Below are 22,118 nucleotides of genomic sequence, written 5' to 3' on the forward strand. Positions count from 1 at the left end.
CACACCGTGTCAAATTCTGTCCAACTGGCGCGTTAGATCGTCAAAATTCCGAGACGGTTGGAGGGCCCTGCCCATAATGCTCCAAACGTTCTCAGTTGGGTTGGTATCCCACCACTGTCTAGGTGGCACACGTATTCAGCCTGGAATCTCATTGACTGGTGCACCAGCTGTCTTCAGTGATGAGTCCCGCTTCGAAACGAACTCCGATGACCAGCGAAGACGTATCTGAGCAAGCCACGGACAGTGGTCGGACACCAACCTGACTGTTGCCCAGTATTCTAACCCTCCTTTTGTTGCCCTTCCTGGCAATCCATCCTGGGCTAACATTTCGGCAAGATAATGCCCGCGCGCACAAGGCTAGAGTTGCTACCACCTTGTCTTCGTGCTATCCAAACCCTACCTTGGCCAACAAGGTCGTCCGATCTCTCCACAACTGAGAATGTCTGGAGCGTTATGGGTTTTTTTATGACCTAACGCGCCAATTACACAGAAGCTGGTACGGACCCTCTCAGGAGGACATCCAACAATTCTACCAATCAATGCCAAGCCAAATAACTGCTTGCAAAAGGGCTAGAGGTGTAACAATCATCCAATTTTTCTGAAACTGTAATCATTTATTTGCCTGTGTACATTACATACATTACATATATCGATTTCCGTTCGATTCGGTTAGTTCCTTCGTGGTTCAAGTTTTTTTCCGTACGGTGTGTTAATAACATCCTCGAACCCTCAAAAGTGTTTTGGAGAGCTATATGTGGTGTACAACTGCTACCGATGGTCACGTGACTCTGGGTAGCTGGCGTAAGTCATGGTAGTGAAGTGGTGCGTACTGGCCAGTTCACGGTATGGTATTGCTTTGGTAAGATGGGTCTATGTGTTATGTATCATGCTTGTACATACCCATGCCCTCACTGTGAACGATGTTGCCCGATTTGTTTGTATGTCTACACAGACTGGCCAACGTTTGTATAAGGATTGGTGTACCACTCACAGACATATAACATGGCCTAAGAATAGTGGTTGTAAAAAGTTCATTAGTGGCAAGGACTGCTGACGAATGCTATGCCTTGTCATAACAATCACCTTCAACCCAACAGGAATTACTTTTGTCCGTAAATAGGGAACGGCATACACACTGTACCTTTATTGTCGAATACCTCGAAAACGGACATTGCTCATAGTAGCAAAGCTGCATGTCTTCTGTGGACCAGGCAACACATAAACTGGACTGTAGCTGTCTGGAGGCGTGTGGCGTGACTCGACGGGTCGCGATGTTGCCTCTTTACAACAGATGTTATGCGTCCACTGCACCAATGCCCCAACGAATCGTTTAATCCGTAGTGCGTGGATATAATTTAAGTCGGAGGTGCTTCTCTGGTTTTGGAGGCGATTTTTGTACCAGAGCTTGGGCCCACTCACTCACGCTTCCGTGAACATGAACCATGGTTAAACTTCCCGGCAGATTAAAACTGCGTGCCAGACTAATACTTCAACTCGGGACCTTTCCCTTTCGCTGGCAAGTCTCCAACACACGAGCTATCCAAGCACAACTTACGAACTGTCCTCACAGCTTCATTTCCACCGTACCTCATCTACTACTTCATCTCCCACCTTCTTCCAGCCGTACTAGTCCCGTGAGTTTCGTAGGAGAACTTCTGTGAAGTTTGAAAGGTAGGAGATGACATACTGGCGGAAGTGGAGGTACGAGAACGGGTTGTGACTCGGGCTTGGATAGCTCACAAGGTCGAGCACTTGCCCGCAGAAGGGAAAGGTCCCAATTTTGAGCCTCGGTCCGGCACATAGTTTTAACCTGCTAAGAAGCTTCGTATCAGCGCACACTATGCTGCAGAGTGCAGATCCATTCTGGATGACCAGGGACGATTATTTCAAAATTCTCGATGACCAGTCGTCGTCCTTCCTTCTACATCTTCATCATGGGCATGCTGTGAGCATCTCCATCTTACAGGATGACAATATCCGTATTCACCAGGTTGCATGCACATGTTTCCGGTTCAGTGAACATTAAGACATCCTATCACATCTCAGCTCATCCGCAAAATCACCCGTTCCCACTGAACATAGCTGGGACTATTTGGAACGGAAGGTGAAACGTAACAACCACAAACTGGTAGCTCTGCGATATCTTATCACCAGTGGATGGCTTCACCTGAGTATAGCATACCCGAAGAAACTTGTGGGCTCTCTCCCTCGACGAAGTGACGCCCTTATCAAGACTACAGGTGGTGTTCTCCTGTATTGGCGTGAAGTCTGCTGGCAGTGAATAATTTTTTCCTGTATGTTTAATTGCCCTCACTGGCTGCAGTGCGTCGTATCTCACTTTCAGCCACTCGTTCTCGCAGTTGAGCATTACACTGAGTGTCAACAGTGAGGTTGCTGCATGTAGCTCAATAATAAATTGTGCCACTATATGAATAGTGCGGCTCTGTATGGCTACTGCAGCTGACATTTCTGAAGTGTTGGCAGAAGAGCCAACACAGTGTTGCTAGAGGCCGAAATGCACGCGTTTAATTACACGCAGACTGGCGTGAGGTCTGGAACAGGTCAGAGAAATAACACTAGCAAAACAGGAGGTAACTGGTGGAATACTTAACTTTAATCCATAATTGGAGAACATCGCTCTTGATGGTAAATGTTTTATAATTTCAATATTAACTGGTAATGGCGCCTTGCTAGGTCGTAGCAAGTGAAGTAGCTGAAGGCTATGCTAACTATCGTCTCGGCAAATGAGAGCGTATTTGTCAGTGAACCATTGCTATGAACGTCGGATGTACAACTAGGGCGAGTGCTAGTAAGTCTCTCTAGACCTGCCGTGTGGTGGCGCTCGGTCTGCAATCACTGACAGTGGCGACACGCGGGTCCGACGTATACTAACGGACCGCGGCCGATTTAAAGGCTACCACCTAGCAAGTGTGGTGTCTGGCGGTGACACCACATTTTCATTGCCCAGAATTCCTACATACCCTAATACCCAACAGAAAAGCACCTCCTCCCCTTGGTATTATAAACAAAGATGGATATCCTACATACATTTGACTAGTTTCTCTACTTCACTGGATGGCTTGTAGCTGAGTTAGAACTGGTGAGTAGTTTCGCACGTCGAATACATGTCATCTGGTTTAGTGACCTCAAGATAGTATACTGGGTGTAATGGGTATAAGTGCAGATATTTCTATCGGTGGCTGAGAACGGCGCACTGAACAACATTACATCACTACTTTCGTCATCTGCTGACTAATAATTACAGCTATTACAACTTGTGTGTTTGTAGGTTGGTTAGTGATTCAAAGTACATGTGGCCAGAGTAAGCCATTAATGCTAATTTTCTCCCGGGCAGCATGTCAGAAGTGTGGATACGTGGACGCAAGCCGCGCGCAGTGGCCGCGCGGTTTGAGGCGTCTTGTTCCGGATTGCGCGGCCCCTCCTGCCGGAGGTTCGAGTCCCCCCTCGGGCATGGGTTTGTGTTTTGTTTGGTCCGTTAGGAATTCACACACATTTGAACATTTGTGGAAGCAAAACGGTTAGCCAATACTGACAGCCGTAGTCCAGGGTGCAGTAACAACAATGCAGAAAACACCGTTTAGTAAATTATGTGACGTATTTTTGGGAAGACAGTTAGGCGCAAGCAAAAAACAACTAACACAATGAAGAGCGTACATATTAAAGTACCACATACAAAAATATTTGGCACGGGTACTGACTATGGACAGGTCCCATAGGCACATGTGGCCGGCGTCGTCGCCTCTGGTGGAGAAGGTTTCTGATCTTTCTAAGTGTAGTGCAACCACTTTTGTTCAGTAAGCAAACACTAACAATTACTGCTATAAATAGGACTCAGTGAGTAAGGTAAAGTGCCGCAAATAGGACTCGGTGAGTAAGGTTCAGTGCTGCAAATTTTTTGATGCACATATTGACGGAAATTTGAACTGCATCAACCCTGTTATTCAGACTCAAACATCTGGGTTCAGCAACTTTTCCCCTTCGGAGACTGATAATTCTGTAAATGAAAACCAACATTTTAACATATTTTACACATTTCCACTCATTAATTGTCTTACGGTACATTTGCATATTTTTGGACTGGTCGTTACTTAGAAAGTGCGTACTTAGTGCATAAAAGCGAGCAATTAGAATAATATTTGGTGCACACTTACAGTCACCTTCTAGACGCCTCTTCACAAGGAGTTAGGCATTCAGACTGCATCATCATAACATTTACATTCACTAATGAAATTTGCCGAAAATAACCCTTCGTAATTTAAGAACGTCACAAATCTTTACATACACAACACTAGGGAACAAAATCAACTTCATCAGTTATTACGAAAGCTGTCAGAGCCTCAAAAAAGAGTTAAACATGCAGCCACAAAAGTCTTTTATCGTTTGCTCCAAGCATAAAATGTCTGTCATGTAGCAAAGCAAATTTTAAACGTAACCTAATTTTTTGTGGTTGGCGTATTCTTTCCCATGGATGAATATTCACTTAAAACAGTTTTAGTGTATGCTGTACACCAAAAAGATCTTTACCTGACTGAGAGAGAATAGTGATATCCACAGATGCAATATTTCAGTTGTAACATTAGTAGTGACGAAGCCTGATACGCTCATTTTCATTAAGTTTAAACTACTGTGTTCTTTAGTAACCTGTAACTGGCCAACACAGACTGTCACACAAAACAAGCAGGTAACGAAATATGCATAAACAGAAAACTTACTCGTTCCTTATGACTGCGATTTAAATCGTGCGAATGTTCCCTTTAACATATAATTCACTAACTAGCTGATAAATTTCAGAATGAAATTCTGTCGTCAGTTACACCATTAGGAAATTTATTTCGTGTAATTTCCTAATAGTGTAGCTGACGACAGAGTTTTATTCTGGAAAAATAACAGCAGTGAATAAAATACATTTATAATCCAGACGGCACTGCATGCAAACAGAAAAACTGTATCGAAAAAACTGAACTCGTTGTCTGATTATTACAAACATTTTTGCAAAATGTATCCTTTACGTCAAATATTTCTCTACCATGTATTTTGTGAAAATGGTATAGGAGTGGCAAATCTGAGTGCAAGACATATGAATAGAAAACTTTATTCATTCTCGTCCGAAGAATGAAATCAACTAAACCAAACCAATAAAAAAAAGTTTTCACTAAAACCTTCCGTTATTCAAACCCATCATAACTGAGCGCAAGCAAGCAGTGCAGTAACAAGAACTTTCCTAGCAGATTAAAACTGTGTGCCGGACTGAAACTCGAGCCTTTGCTTTTCGCGGACTAATGCTCTACCGACTTTTTATTTTATTTTACTTTTTTTGTTCGTTATTGTTCGGGGCGGACGTCCCACTACGCCCGTTGAAGTTCATTGTTGATCCTTTAACTTGGCTATTTTACTGCACGGGTTAGATAACGCTTTGACAGAACACGCTGAGCTACCGTGACGGCACCGACTGAGCTACCAACGCACGGCTGACGATCTGTCCTCATAACTTTACTTCTGCAGTACCTCGTCTCCTACCTTCCATTTGCCCGCGGAAGATAAAGATCCTGAGTTGGAGTCTCGGTGCGGCAATCAGTTTGAATCTGCCAAGGCATTTAAATCAGCGTACATACCGCAGCAGAGTGAAAATTTTCATTCCGAAGGCAGCAACACTTCACCTAAAAAACCTTCACTTGTCTAGTCAATGTTTACAATATCATAATACAGCCTTCTCTGAACTCGCGGTTAGAGACGCCATGTCACGGATTACGCAGCCCCTCCCGCCGGAGGTTCGAGTCCTCCCTCGGGTATGGGCGTATGAGTTGCTCTTAGCATAAATTAGTTTAAGTAGTGTGTAAGTCTAGGGACCAATGAGCTCAGCAGTTTGGTCCCTTAGGAATTCACACACATTTGAACATTTTTTTGAGCCTTCTTTGTAACTTTACGTCCGTTCTCTGCAAGCCATTTCTATCCACTCAGCAGCACAGCCAACACCCGACTCTGTCACTACATCTACATCTACATTTACATTTATACTCCTTAAGCCACCCAACGGTGTGTGGCGGAGGACATTTTACGTGCCACTGTCATTACCTCCCTTTCCTGTTCCAGTCGCATATGGTTCGCGGGAAGAACGACTGCCGGAAAGCCTCCGTGCGCGCTCGAATCTCTCTAATTTTACATTCGTGGTCTCCTCGGGAGGTATAAGTAGGGGGAGGCAATATATTCGATACCTCATCCAGAAACGCACCCTCTCGAAACCTGGACAGCAAGCTACACCGCGATGCAGAGCGCCTCTCTTGCAGAGTCTGCCGCTTGAGTTTGCCAATCATCTCCGTAACGCTATCACGCTTACCAAATAACCGTGTCACAAAACGCGCCGCTCTTCTTTGGATCTTCTCTATCTCCTCTCTCAACTCGACCTGGTACTGATCCCACACTGATGAGCAATACTCAAGTATAGGTCGAACGAGTGTTTTGTAAGCCACCTCATTTGTTGATGGACTACATTTTCGAAGGACTCTCCCAATGAATCTCAACCTGGCACGCGCCTTACCAACAATTAATTTTATGTGATCTTTCCACTTCACATCGTTCCGTACGCATACTCCCAGATATTTTACAGAAGTAACTGCTACCAGTGTTTGTTCTGGTAACATATAATCATACAATAAAGGATCCTTCTTTCTATGTATATGCAATACATTACAGTTGTCTATGTTTAGGGTCAGTTGCCACTCCCTGCACCAAGTGCTCATCCGCTGCAGATCTTCCTGCATTTCGCTGCAATTTTCTAATGCTGCAACTTCTCTGTATACTACAGCATCATCCGCGAAAAGCCGCATGGATCTTCCGACACTATCTACTTAGAATGCCTACTTCAACGACACCGTTACTAGTAACCAAATGTCACACTGCTTGTACTCGTAACCTCTGTGGCGTAACATATCGACTATTGAAAACTACCGTTTGGAAAATGTTTATTGTGCAAACATGAAATAAGACACAGTCAATGAAAATGCAAAGCTCAGATCACTTTCTTCGAATACTAAAAATAAAATAGAAATCTTATAAGTAGCACACGCTAGTGTAAGTTAGCTGTCATGACGGTACGAATATCTGCTGTACGGTGCCGGACTCGTTTTGGCCCAGTACTCGATACTGATAGGTGTATTGGCACAACTAACCAGAATACTGCAGCTGTCGTTCTCGCTGTTGCTCGCAGAGACGACGGCGACGAACCCGCAGTTCCACGTGCAAATCCCGCGCACGTCGGCCAGCAAGTGCCACGTGGTGGTGTCGGTGACGCAGGCGTACGAGACGCAGCCGCCGGACGGCAAGAGGCGGCGGCCGCTCTACGCCATCGGCTTCGCCGTCTACGAGGTGCCGCCCGCCACCGCCCGCCTCACACAGCACTTCGTCGCCGAGCACGTGAGTAGCCAAGAGCCTGCAGCAGGCCCACCACGATCCTAGTGCGCTAACATCAACAGAAGCCGTGACACCGAGTGGGATACAATACCACCGAGCAAAGGGTATGCGCTGAAACGTGGAAACACCGAACACACAACACATTATCGTGCCTGAAAAGATGCTGGAAAACTGTTGCATTCAATATAGCTTCCAGTCGTCTCGGAATAGATAAATACAGGTTCTGTATGGTTTTCAAGGAAATCTTATACTATTCTTCCTGCAAAATTGTCGCAAGTATAGGTAATGGTGATGGAGGTCGACAGCGAAGAAGCACCATTCTTTCGAAAGTAGACCACAAAGGCTCAGTAATGTGATATGATGACTGTTGTGGGCAGGGGAGATGCAACAGTTCATCCTCGTGCTCACAAAACCAGCCCTGGATGATGATGCGAGCTGTGTCAGCATGCAGCCCAGTATGCACGCCCCCCCCCCCCCCCCTTACTAATCGGTTGATCGCGTAAGTCTAATGAATTCGGTTTTTGACAAGGTTATCATCACCGAAGAAAATTTGACCGGGTAGTGGAGAGAAGTGTGCTAAAATTGTTCTAATGAACATCGTGTTCCATTCCTCCATTTTCTACTTACTTGGATTTTGTTGAGTACTTTAAACATTGCCATCACTCACGTAAAGTACGAAACGAAAAGCCGGTACTACGTGAATCAAAGAGTCCACAACAAATATTATTGAAATAATACAGAAATTAACTAACACGGTCGTCAGCCCAATTGGGCGCTCTCTGTTCAATATCTAAGCGATAATGCGGACAGCAATGAAACGTAGCTGTTTTGCTGCACGTGTGGCGACACAAGGTAGACATAACGGGTGTTCAAAAAGTCTCTCCGCAGTGCCGTATGATTGTTAGCCGCGCGTGCCGTATGATTGTTCGCCTGCCTGGGTTACTTCCCTTCAAGTGGACTCTCCCAACATTCCATTGTTTCGTTTATCTTGGCCAGCATCAGTAGTATCATTGGTGTGTGTCGTTACGTGTTGACGTGAAGGTTTAAATTTAGTTCCTTTGTTCGTTTGTTTCGTTTTTGTCACTGTTAAAATGCTAACCATTGAAGAACGTGTGTTTTTAGTCGAACAAGTGTTCAAAGCTGGCAGTAAATACACCGTTTCAGTTCGTCAAACATTTAATTCAGTTTTCCCGGAGACAACACTCCCACATCGCGATACTGTGCGAGATTTGATTAACAATTTCGAAGTACGGGTTTAGTAACAGATGCACCGACAAGTGGTCGTCATAGTGTTTTTCTGAGGATAAACTACTCGATATTTCCTATAAAATGACCATGAGTCCGAACAAGTCAGTAAGAAAACCCGCCCAGGAAGTCGATGTTAGAGTCGGAACGGCCCACACAGCTATAAGGAAAAAATTAGAACTTTTCCCATACAAAGTGACAGTCGTGCAACAACTGAAAAATAATACTGATCATGGGAAGAGACTGCATTATTGTCAATGGTTCAAAAATTTCGTTCAACGAAATGGAAGGGATATTCTCAATGAAACGTTTTTCACTGATGAGGCGTGGTTTCATTTATCCGGGTTCATGAACTCGCAAAATTCTCGTATGTGGAGTACTGCAAATCCATTGTGTATTCATGAGGAACCACTTCATTCTGTGAAAATAAGAGTTTGGATTGCAATTTCTAGACGTCGGATTTTGGGTCTCATATTTTTCAACGAAACAATAAACGCACAGCGATACTGCAGTGATATTCTGTACCCATTCATAAGAGAACTTGTGTTAAGTGAAATACTGAACGGTTATTTTCAACAAGATGGTGCAACCGCACATATAGCTCGCGTTTCAATGTCACTGCTTGCTGATGTTTTTGGTGATCGCATAATTTCACAGGGATTTTGGGCTCCACGATCGCCTGACTTTTCCTTCTGGGGTACAGCGAAAGCAACTGTCTATAAAAACAGCCCAAAATCGGTCGATGAATTGAAAACTGCAATATTCACTTTCACTGCTTCTGTTACAGAAGAAATGTTACAGCCTGTGTTTGGAAACGTGATTAGACGAATTGAATTGTGTATTCAACACCAGGGGGGACACTTTCAGTATTTAATGTGAAAATTTGTGAGTAAAAATGAATATTCTATAAATTAATAACTTGTATTTCACTGAGTTTCATTTCAGTATATTCACTGCGGCATACGGGACGCACGGCTAACAATCATACGGCACTGCGGAGAGACTTTTTGAACACCCCGTAAATTTCTGACATCACAACACGTTACGAAATAAGAATGAACAAAGAAAGCAATTGTCTTATGTAATTAATAATCGGAAATGTTAATTTGGAAAAGATATTTAAACTCGTCATTGAAAAGTAAATGATTTCGTTACCACAGATGAATGTTTCTTACATTCACAAGATTCCTGCTTATTTCTGGCTACGTACTTTGAATTGATTGTAATTACTACAAAAATGTACTAGTTTGAATAAGCAATTATTGTCTTTTAACAGCCTGGCAATGTCGAAATACTAGCCAAGATGGCACACAAGAGCGTTATTACAGTAGACGCTTTCTTACTTTTGAGACGGCCAAAATTATTTTTAGTTGCTTCACATTGTCTCCATTTAATTAATAAGAATAACATTGCTTCTGAATATTACTGAACGACACAGTTAACTTATTGAGGCTTCATTATTGATTACCTTCAGTTATCTTTCCAGCGTCCGCCCCATAAGCTGAATGGTCAACGCGTTGGAACGCCACGCCCGGGGGCCCGGGTTCGCTTCCCGGCTGGGGAGGGAGATTTTCTCCTCTCAGGAACTGGGTGTTGTACTGTCCTCATTTCATCCCCATTGTCGACGCGCAAGTCACCCAATACGGCGTCGCACTCAATAAGACTTGCACTTGGCGTCCGAACTTCCCGTCTGGGAACTCCCGGCCACTGACGCCATGCGCTCATTTCCATTTCCATTTTTCCAGCAAGCAAAGAACGCTATCAGTGACAGTATTTTATTACGTGTTTTAGCTTTAAACAACGAAAATCAGGTATTCAATAACTTAAAAGGAACTGAACCCAAGACAATGACTGAGGACAATGACATGATTAGGTATCTACAGTTTGCACGAATGTTACTTATTATTCGTTTAAAATCACTCAGATTGTGCCACCAGGTAATCCATCGCCAAGTTCCGAACGTGAACGAAAATGAAACTTGTTCGTTGCAGACTGAACCATCGACTTCGTTGTCGTCGACAATGCCGCTGTTGCTCCATGTGATACTGCGGGCACACTTTGATCAGCAGTGTCCAATTATGAGGCAGGATCTTGATGTTATTGGAGTCTCTTACATTTTCCCACACTTCTCAAGCTCTTGGTGCCTCACTCGCATCAATTCCGGCTCATATAGGCCCGGCTATCTACTGTACGTACCATTTTGGTGCGTTCTGTCAACAACAGTGAAAGTCTTCCGTGCACTCTGCTCCGACGTCAGCCTCGCGTCAGAAACAGCGCTACTACCCAAGCTTTTGCTCTCTGCGAACAGTATTGCTTTTCTTAACATTCCCCAATGGCATTAACCCAGAATAATCACATCCAAATATATAATAATTTATACGGTTTACAGTACATGTTAAATTTCTTATTAACACATAGTAGCTAAAGTTTTACAGAACAAGTACACCATGTTTACAATAAACTTCATTGGCAAAATTTTTTGGGTAGCACATCTGTGTTATAGTCAAAAACAGGAGCCCTGTCCCCTTCGAACGCAGCATCACCACTGCGGAACAAACACTGTACCATGGGAGGGACCTGACCGCCCAAACTGGTCACATAATCCTCGGCAGTGACTTCACCTTGCATAGCAACCGTGAGGCGCATGGAATACCGCGATGTGTTTCGTCAAATCATCACAGAAGAACCACCATGTTTTGCTCTTGGGACGTGAACTCAACCAGAAGTTGGAAACAGTGTGAAACAAGACTCATTCGACCACGTGACGTTCTTCCACTGCTCTATAGTCCAGGTGTTACGGCTTCGACGCCACGTTCCCCTGTCTCGCCCATTTCCATCATCGACGTGTGCTTTTGTAAACCCAGCTCGCCCTCCAGTTCCCTGATTACGCAGCTCCCTTCGTATTGTTTTGGTGCTGACAAGGTTTGCGAGTGCGACGTTCAGTTCAACAGCGACACTTGCAGCAACCGCCCTCTTGTTTTTCGCTACAATCCGCTTCAATGACCGTCCGTCACGATCGCTCAACACTTACTTTTCTCCGCGTTGTCACTTAGCAAATGTTGTGTTTTCGGACTTGCTCTGCAAACGGTATAAATCTTCTGTGCTGTGCCTTTTGAAACACCCTACACTTGGCCTACCCTGGTTACGGAAGCTCCTACTAAGAGCACCAGCAATTTGTCCACGTTCTAATTGACATAGCTCTGACATAAGGCATTCACAGCTACACAGAATATTGTACTATGTATGACTGACACTTGCAGCGCCTTGAGGACATGTGCCGTTCGTGGTCAAGTAAAGCGCAACCTGCAGGCTGGCCTGGCATCTGCATTTATGTTCAAGCACGCATTTCTCGCAGTGTTTTCATATTTTTGTCCAACCCCTGTGCATGTGTCAATACAGACAATCGTTGTACAAGGAAATATTTTTCACCAAGCAGCCTCCAAAATTTATACGAGTAACACTCCACATTCGGAGTGTTAAGACTCCATTTTCACTGCACTTGAAAATGGCACACGTTAGCCGAAACACATAAAAAAATAACAATAAAGTGATGAAATACTGATGTCTAGTTCTAATTTTTTTCCCACCGTCCCTGTTCAGTTTGCGAATGGTACGAAGGAAGAACGACTGCAGATAAACATCCGTATGAACTCTTATAATTCCTCTGAGGTTTTCGTCATGGTCATCTCGCGAGACGTATGTGAGAGGAAGTCGTACGTTTGTTGCTCGATATAAGGCTTTTCCTCAGTATAATGAACACAGCTGCACGTCCAACTTTCTGTGAAATAATGCTTATTAATGAATTTTTAAATAAATGTGAATTAACATCTTCAACTTTTGTGGTCCTGTCCTCCTCAGTTGCGCGTAATACTACGGTATATTGATTATATTGATGTGAATTATATTGTTCTTCTGTTGAACTTCTTACCACCACAGGACGTGCAAAATATTGCCTTTTTTGGGCGCAAACAAAATTTATTTTAGCATTTCGTTGACAATTTACGAGTAAAAAGTATGAATTTGTCTCTACGTACAATGAAAAGAAAGAAAGAATATATTACGTGAAACATTTAATATTTGAAATATTTCTATTCTGTGTGGTAGAGCTCGAATCATGGCTCCACAGAAAGCCTCACCTCGCATACACCATAATGAAACGACTAATCTGCATTTGTGCTCCAGCGTACTGCAACTGACGGTCACCCGCTAACACTCATTTGCAAAATGACTGCAACAAATTTTCTAATGTCGTTCAGGATGACTGTTTTCTTCGTCAATTAGGTAAATCGTAAGTAGGATCTTCGTTCGTGTCATCAACATCAAAACGATAATGTTCAGATTCTTGGAGTAGGGTATGCGAAAAATATTTGCGTCGCAGAGTGGACTAGTTGCAGACGTATTGCTTCGAGTACACACTAACAGTGGCGTCTCACACGCAACTTCCTAGTTTGGTTGTTTCGACTGCGATTGACTGCTTAGACTGCATTGTCGTCAACCTGACTTACATGTAAACTATGAGTATTTACGTCCATTTTCTTGTTTGTTGGATGACTATTATTACTCACGAGAATTAATGCTTCTGTGACGAACGCTGCTCGTAAAATTACGGGCGTGGCAGCCCTCGCTAAGATGTTGTGTCCGTTAAAATAACGGGCATGGGCTTTCCAACAGTGAAAACATAATATTACGTGCATGGCATTCTAACTGTGGTCTCACATAAATATTGTGTGACCCTATCAAAACTACGAGAGGCCCTTTATCTAACCACGTAAATCTACTGTGTCTATTTTTTAATCTTTCGAAAAAAGTTGATATTTAATGAAATTCAAAGACTTATTTTTCCAGTTAGCAAAGTATGTTCGTCAGTTACCTACTTCCTAGATCTTGAACAGCTGTCCTAGTTTACCAAACTTTCAGAGATTTGCTTCAGGCTGCGAAGCTTTCTGGTAAAACAGTTTCCTGTTTTATCATAACGGAAACTTGTCAGGTTCATAGTGAATTCGCTATTGTGAAAATACAGACTTAACATCTGTGTATCTCTAACAGCAAATCATCCTGCATTCTAAGCTTCCTTGCCCTTCTGTTCTGGGTTTTTACAGCTTGCTTTACGTTCACAGACTTTTGTTTTAAGATAGCGGATGATGCGTGCAAAAACTATATCACAGCATGACCTGCTGGCACAAAATTGCAATTTTGTTTAATTGTGTCCGTTAACAAACTAATTTGCCGACGCCACTCACTGTTGCTTAATAGAAGGGGAGTATCCCTGCGTTTACGAAACTGTAATATTCTGGTGTCATTGGCTGAAAGTAATTTTTCCAGTGATTGGTGTTACTAGAATGAGATTTTCACTCTGCAGCGGAGTGTGCCCTGATATGAAACTTCCTGGCAGATTAAAACTGTGTGCCCGACCGAGACTCGAACTCGGGAGCTTTGCCTTTCGCGGGCAAGTGCTCTACCAACTGAGAGTGAGTCGTGCTTCGGTAGCTCAGTTGGTAGAGCACTTGCCCGCGAAAGGCAAAGGTCCCGAGTTCGAGTCTCGGTCGGGCACACAGTTTTAATCTACCAGGAAGTTTCGATTGGTGTTACTGGTTAACGCTCGAATATAACGCAACGTGCGACTTGTAAAAGTATAACTGCAGAGAGCAATTGCCGGTACTGAGGGACACACACACACACACACACCAAAACGAAAGCAATTAATGCGCAAGTCTTCTGCAAACTTTTTCATTTTATTCAAATTATTCTAATGCCCAGACGTAGGGGGAAATAGATCTGTAACTTGGTCCTACTGTTGAAAGTTCAGTCATTGTTGCTGTATGTTCGAAATACTGGTTTTGACCGAAATGACAGAATACGAATTTTTGACAACTATTGCTAAGTGAGCCACTATGTTTACATGAATAGACAGATTAGTTGGTTCCTTGGCTGGTGCTCTGAGGCGGGCGTTGGTCCTGGTATTGCAGAAGCCGCTCGACGTGACGAACCACTCGGTGGCCCGTGAGGTGGTGACGTTCTTCACGCTGCCTCCGGGAGACTACATCGTCGTCCCACAGACCAACGTGCCCAACTGCGACGGCAAGTTTCTCCTCAGGATATTCACCGACGAGCAGAGCAATATCTGGTAATATTCTTTCGTATAATACACATTTAACATAATGTAAAATTGACCTGTGAACATCTTTCAGCGGCCTCTTCAAAGATCTCGAAATACTTTCACATGGCATGCACTGCCTGAGAAAAAAAGGAAGCATCCAGAAGGGGAGGACGAAACGAAATGAAACTTCATGGGTTGAGAGGGTATATCACGTTATTTCAGTGCTTACACAATTGAGTCAACTTTAAACTTGGCATCACGAACCTTCTTCTCAGTAGGAGATCACATCTCTTCTGCCACATATGCAATGACTCGGTAGGGAAGAATGTTATAAAGCTTTTGTATTTTCTACTGAGGCAAGCTGACCCAGTAGCATTGAAGCTGATCCTTGGTACCATCATACTGGCACTCGGAAGGAGCTGACATTCTGGTCCACATGTTCCGTTGGGGATAGAACTGGTGATCCAGCTGGCAATAGGAATACCTCAGTATCATGCAGACAAGTCACAGAGACACATGCCATGGGTATGAATTATCCTGTTAAACAATGCCACCACGATGCTATCACATTGGAGGTAACATATGAGGAATCAGTCCTGCAAGCAGTGACCTGAAGCGACACCTGATGGCTCCCCACGTCATGATGCCTGGAGTAACACTGCTGTACCTCTCCAAAACATTGGGAGAATGGGCTCTTCCCGGGTTGGCACCACACTCACTGACAATAGGTTGTCTAGGATAGTTTAGACTGCAGTTCATTGTTGAATGTAATGTGGTGCCATTAGCAGACATGCTTCCTGGTGTTGGGACCGTGAAAAATGAAGCCATTAGTGTTGTTGTGTTAATGGCAGCCTACAAATAGGACATTAATATCCTTGTGCGGATTCTACTAGTCGCCAACCGACATCACAGGTTGACACAGAATGATGCAGGGAGACCATTTACTTGTTCCCAGATGGCAGGCACAGATGTGAAGGGGTTATGATGTGCTTGGTGCGCAACACTGTGGTACTCTCTTGCAATGGTTAGGCGTAGTCAGCCAGAACCTTGGCAATAAGTGTACCTGCCTGCACGTTCCCAAACAGTCCATCATCAGGCCAATGTCTCATTTGAATGCCCCACAAATGTGGATTGCATGATTCAACCTGCTGTCAAAATGGAGACACCATCCAGTATGCAAATTTTGTGGAAGGCCACCTCTGGCACTGTTCTCAGTCTACATCCAAAACTAGCTCTTATTTCATTTTATACTGGCCTTACTTAGACCTTGTGTTGTTCCAAACAAATTTGTAATAGGATCTTTAGAAAATGATGTGTTAATAACTTTCTGACTGAATGTATGAATTGAATTACTGAAGAAATGGATCAATAAATCAATGAATATATCTTCTAATCAAAAATTTGTTTCTCTTGTGTGGCAAAATGTTATCTAATTGTACAACTTCTTCAACATATTTACAGCCTTCCAAAACCCTGTTATTTCTCAGATTACCAGGAACAAAGAATAGCCTCTTATTAAACCTCTTTTCAATCTGAAACATCCACTTTGGTCAGTTGTGCTTGATTAGAGAGTGACTAGCTGGTTTTGAATTTGCAGATGGAAAAATTTTCATTCCCCTTAATTGGCTGGCAAGAAGAGTGCAGATTGTGGTGCAAAGTTACTAGTCATCATCTCCTGCTGATAAATACCAAGCTTTTCTGCATTCTCTCAAGAAGTTATGCCATGTGGAAAATTACAGATTATTAGTCTAACATTAAGCATGGTGATCCCTGTCATGTTATTCAATGGTAGGAGGCTATATTCAGGTGCTGTATTTCACCATCTCCTTTCTCTTATCATCATCAAGAATTTAAGAGTGTTGTCACACACTAGTTAAGTTAATAAGTTAATATGGAAGCAGTTCAGAGTTCTTCATTGTCACTATTATGGTTGTCATTGTGGAAGTGAATTTCTGTTTGCTTCCCTCAAGCCTCTGTGTTGAATACATAGTTGGATAATGCAGGTGACAGAAGAGTGCTTTTGAAATTTAAAGAAGTACAAAGACTTATGGAATGTCGTGAGATAGAAGTTGAATTCATGTGATGCATGTGTCAATGACATATGATGTGAGTCCTTGCCCAGACAGACAGGATGATTGGGGCATTTAAATGGCAGTGTTGCCATTAGGAATTTTCTATCGTGTGGTGATAATTAATGTGCAGCTACTCATACAGGCCCAAAATGGGCTATATAGCAGCAAAACTTGTTAGATATGTCGATGCATTAATGCAGAACTGATTTACACTGGAAAAACAATTACTTTGACTTGTGGCCACCAGGTGAAAATCTGGCACTGTACACTGTATGATGGCATGTCATCCATACTATCATTTGACAAGCTCTGATGTGAGTGAACAATATGCTTTATGCAAAAGGCAGCAGTTACAGTGTTGCATTGAGAGAGTATTGCTGACTGCAATGTCTGATTAGAGTCCTGATGTCATGATTTAAAGAAGATGATAATGAAATTTGAAAACACGGGTGAGCCTGGTGTGGCTCCTTGAAGAGGAAGGTATCCTATCCCAGTGGAAGTTATTGACAAGGCTGCTGTTGCTGTAACTGACCATGCAGCACATGCCCTGGATAACGCTAATGTTTTTTGCAGTGTGATGAGAATTGTCCATTCTACAGTTAACAGTATGGAAAGTTTTGCAGTCTATTTTACATTGGTACCTGTACAAGATCTAGACAGTGCAGCAACTGAAACCTCATGATCCACAGCAACATTCTGAATTTCTCTTTTGTTTTTGGCATGGATACAAATTGATGAAGCTGGCCAAACTGGATGACAAGGCAAATTTTACACAACAACATGCAGTGAATACACAGGACTGCTGAATGTGGAGTACTGTTAAACCACGTGTTGTGCATGAAGAGGCATTGCACTCACTGTGTGTGAATGTATGGTGTGGATTCACATTCACCTCTATTCTTGGTCTGTTTTTCTTTGAAGAGACTACATCCAGAGTATCAGTCAAGTGTACCATGACACCTGCACATTATGAAGACCTCCTTGTACAGCATGTGATTATTTCTTTGGAAGTGTGCAACTGTGTGGAAACCACTGTTTTTACAAAAGATGGGGCAACACCTCATGTTGCTTACCCAGTTAAGGATCTGCTTAAAGCAACCTTCCACAAATGTGTTATCTCCACAGTTCTTCCAAATGCATGACCTGGAAGGACATCTGATTTTTGGATCTGGAGGTATCTAAAAGAGCATGTTTACTGGGAATAAGTTTGTCCTCTGCCTGAACTGAAGGCCAGTACATAGGAAAATGTTGCTCAGTTCCACTGGAGCTGCTGTGAGCAACTAACAATCACATATTTTATGGACATGCCATCTTGGTGACATTTATGATGCTCATTCTGAACAAACTGCATAAGTGGAGTTTAATAATAAAATCAGCATTATGCCTTTATCACTTGTTTTACCTTTTCTGCCCACATTCATTCCTAACACATCACATATGGAAACATGTCTTGTATTCACAGCACCAGATTTGTACGTGTTGGCCGAAGTTGGAACTAATCTTTTACCTGCATACATAGACTCCTCATTACCACATTAGAATATTTACTAAGTTTTGCTGCCACATAGTCATTACAGCCCACACTGGACTTCTGTGAGTAGCTGCTCTTTCATTATAACCACCCAGTATCTTTAAAACTACACATACATCATCAGTCTGAAGGAGGGCAGTAGTACGCATTCAAAGGCACTGCTAACCCAAAATCAGCTTCAGTGGTTTGGGAATGTACCAGTAATCTGTGTGCTAAGTCAGCACATTCTAAAGCATATGAACAGACTAAGGATAGTCATCAATCAGAACAGAAGCAGAGGTTCAGAAGCAATTTCAGAGCTTACTTGAAGCAGTCTCTTGTACTTACTCACTATGGAGAAACATATATCCTTAGCCAGCTAGCCTGAATAATAACAACTCTTAAATGAGTGCACTCTTTGAAGAAGTATAACAGTATACTAAAAAAAGAAACCCAAACAAAGCTCTCGGGAGAAATTGTGTGTTACCAGCAACCCCCCCCCCCCCTCATATTTACTTGTGACTACTGGCATTAAGTGTTTGCTTCATGGATGCAGCACATCTGTCACCCAACAAGCTGTTCATAGGAAGATATTTTACATGTTCACAAGAGAAAATTTAATATCACTATTGATTTTAAGATTATGAAACTTTTCGTTCACAATATTTGTATATTTATATTCTTCTTATTTCTCCCATTTTCCTCAACTCTGAGATCCTGTTAAATTAATTACACAAAATTTTCAGTATTTCCAAATATTTTAAATAATACTATTACAATATAAATTTTAATGTGTTTTACAGCTTTTCTTACCATTACCTCTAACTAAGTTGTATTATTCTGATGCTATATTTTATCTAAAATCATTTGTAGAAAAAAATACATGAGAAAGTCATGACTGAAGAAATTACATGCAGTTTGATGCTGGCTTATATTTAATTTCCTCAAGAGCTGATGATATAAAATTATTGTGTGTTTTCATTACTACTACTACTACTACTACTACTACTCCTCTCTCTCTCTCTCTCTCTCTCTCTGCCCTCTCTTATTAGTGTAGGCTGTATGCTCGAAGGTGTTTGTAATCATGCCAATCAAAGAATTCCAATCTATTGTTTCATTTTGTGTCACCTACAGACAACCTCAAGCAAGCAGACAACTCTGAAGGTAAAACTTAAAAATCTGTCTGTTTTGAATCTAGACATCTTGAAGAAAAATCAAAACTTCCTTATACCTTTTTATATCTTCAGCTACAAAGGACATTTCCTTTCATAAAGGTTATCTTCACAGCAATTTATTCTCATGCTTTTCTGCTAAAATAACAATCTATGACTTTATGTATTTGGAGATCAGTTGTCTAATACTTTCTTTCTCCATGTAGTTACTCTTAAAGTGGCATGGATTCTACAAAGAAGGATCCTTTCATTGTTCTCTGAGATTTCTTATCTCACTACACTGCTTCCTCTATGATTGTGTCAAGTAATTAATCATACAGTCAGTTTTCTAGTTTAAAAATTCCCTAATCACACAAAAGATAAGAAATCTACTCACTAAGTTGTGGCAGAACACACACATAAAAGAGGGTTGTAATTCAGCAGTCTTTTGGAGCCAGTGGCTCTTACATCAGGCAGTAGGGTTGAAGGGGAAGGAAGGGGATGAAGGAAAAGGACCAGAGAGATTTAGGAAATGGGGTAGATTTCAGGAAAGTCACCCAGCAATGTGGGTCAGGGTAGACTTACCACATGGGATGAGAAGGAAAGACTGAATGTTGGGGACTGCATCGGATGAGATAGATTTTTCAAATCTTGTCCAATGCAGTCCCCAGCAATCAGACTTCCCTTCTCATCCCATGCAGGAAGTCTACCCTGACCCGCAGTTCAGGGTGACTTTTCCAAAATCTACCCCTTTTCTTAGATTTCTCCAGTCCTTTTCCTTCACTCTTCTTTCTTCCCCTTCAGCCCTTCTGCCTGAAGGAGCAGTCCCTGGGCCGAAAGCTTGCCTAATTACAACCCTATTTTATGTTTGTGTTCTACTGTCATATGGTGAATAGATTTTTTATCTATCCAGTTAAATTGTTTTTTCAGAAATTGATTGCTTTTGTTGTTATATTAATTAATCACACAAAAGTATCAGGTCAACAAACAGATCATTGTCATTGTACACTACAATCCATTCTTAAATTACAATTACAAACAAATAAACTGAGTAGAAAATCTAAATGGACACACACACACACACACACACACACACACACACACACACACACACACACACACAACAAGCATTTAGAAATAAATGATTTGTCATTGATTAGTGTCACTAGCACTCAGTAACTACAAACATCACTCTAGCATATTAAAAAGAAAAGATACTCATTGCTCAACTTTAATTTTACATATTACCATACTTAATGTAAATTTTATTTTAAAAATATCCATAAATTCATCTTATTTATACAAAAAGAAAGTGATGTGCAGAAATATTTCTCTTTACATTAACTTTCAGGGAAGTGAATGACGACAATATGGTGTTCCGGAACATATCAACAGAATTCCTTGACGATGCAGTAGTGCTGGTAAGTTTAGTCTTCGAAATTGGAGAGATTTAAATAAATATATATGGCAATACGTTAATCTCTGCTTGCTTTTTCTCACTGAGTTAAGTGAGGAGATGTGAAGGAGGCAAGAAAGAAAGGGAGGAAGATTCTTGGCAAGAAAGAAAGGGAGGAAGATTCTTTAATGTCCATTTGTCATAAAGATCGTTTGAGGCAGAACACTAGCACAAAATGTACTTAGAAAGTTGGCTGTAGCCTTTCCAAAGGAACAATCCCAGTTTTCAACTAAAGTCATTTATGGAATCCAAGCAAAATGTAACTCTGTATGGCCATTCTGATATGAGAGAGATGAGATGGAGTTGAGAGTTGGTGCAATAATACTATTACTCATACCTTAAAGTTAAAAGTCTGTGCCAGTTATGAATTTCAGAAGAAAATTAAGGTATCATGAATCATTGTCATTTCTGAAGAGATCCATCTGGAATATCTTACCTTATTTTTAATAGATTTGGTTTGCTTGTGAGTATGTCTGACAAATCTGTGTTCCCCCTGCAGCCACAAAATTCTGCTGTGTTAGTGCACAATAAATGTTGGACCCTTTTGTATGACTGCCAGGTGCTGCTTACAGCTAAAATATTCTCTTACATCAGGTGTTAATCACATTTACTTGAGTACACATCCTTAAATTACTACATTTTCATATACACTGAAATGTACATAATTCTTTTTAAATGAACAACTGTAAGTACATTTGCTGCAAATACTGACATTTCTACCTCTTGACTTCTTTATTTGCATAACACTTCAGTTATCAGATATTCACTGGTCTTTATTTCATAATGGACACTTGTAGAAACATGTAGCTGAAAAATGGACGACTACACACTGAAGGTTGCACTAAAGGTGAATCAAGACAAACGGAGTTCATGCAGTTATGAAGAAGACAAGAATAGCAAGAATTTCTTCAGATAAATGGCATGAGGTTCAGATACCTGGGATCTTGGTTTACCAGCGACTTGTAGAAACCTACTGCAAATATTTTCCATCACTTTTGACTTTAGAGGTCATAGTTTTCTGTCAGTTTGTTACAAAGTTTTTTTTTTTCAGTTTTAAAATTGAAGATTCCATTTTGCATGCCAAAATATTTATGGGAAATTGCTTAAATGTTGTGACTATTAAATTAAATTTTATTATTATTATTATTATTATTAGTTG

The 22,118-nt window shown here is 41.8% G+C and overlaps 1 protein-coding gene across 1 annotated transcript in view; it reads left to right on the top strand.

Moving 5' to 3' along the window:
- Positions 1–22,118, top strand: part of LOC124775467 (calpain-1 catalytic subunit-like) — a 152,878-nt gene that overhangs the window by 115,328 nt on the left and 15,432 nt on the right. Inside the window, exons 7-9 of the mRNA XM_047250299.1 lie at positions 7,226–7,431; positions 14,640–14,797; positions 20,855–20,924. Coding sequence (XP_047106255.1) covers positions 7,226–7,431; positions 14,640–14,797; positions 20,855–20,924 — 434 coding nt within the window. The remainder of the gene's footprint in view (positions 1–7,225; positions 7,432–14,639; positions 14,798–20,854; positions 20,925–22,118) is intronic.

Source organism: Schistocerca piceifrons, chromosome 2, assembly GCF_021461385.2.
Source record: "Schistocerca piceifrons isolate TAMUIC-IGC-003096 chromosome 2, iqSchPice1.1, whole genome shotgun sequence".
NCBI lineage: Eukaryota > Metazoa > Arthropoda > Insecta > Orthoptera > Acrididae > Schistocerca > Schistocerca piceifrons.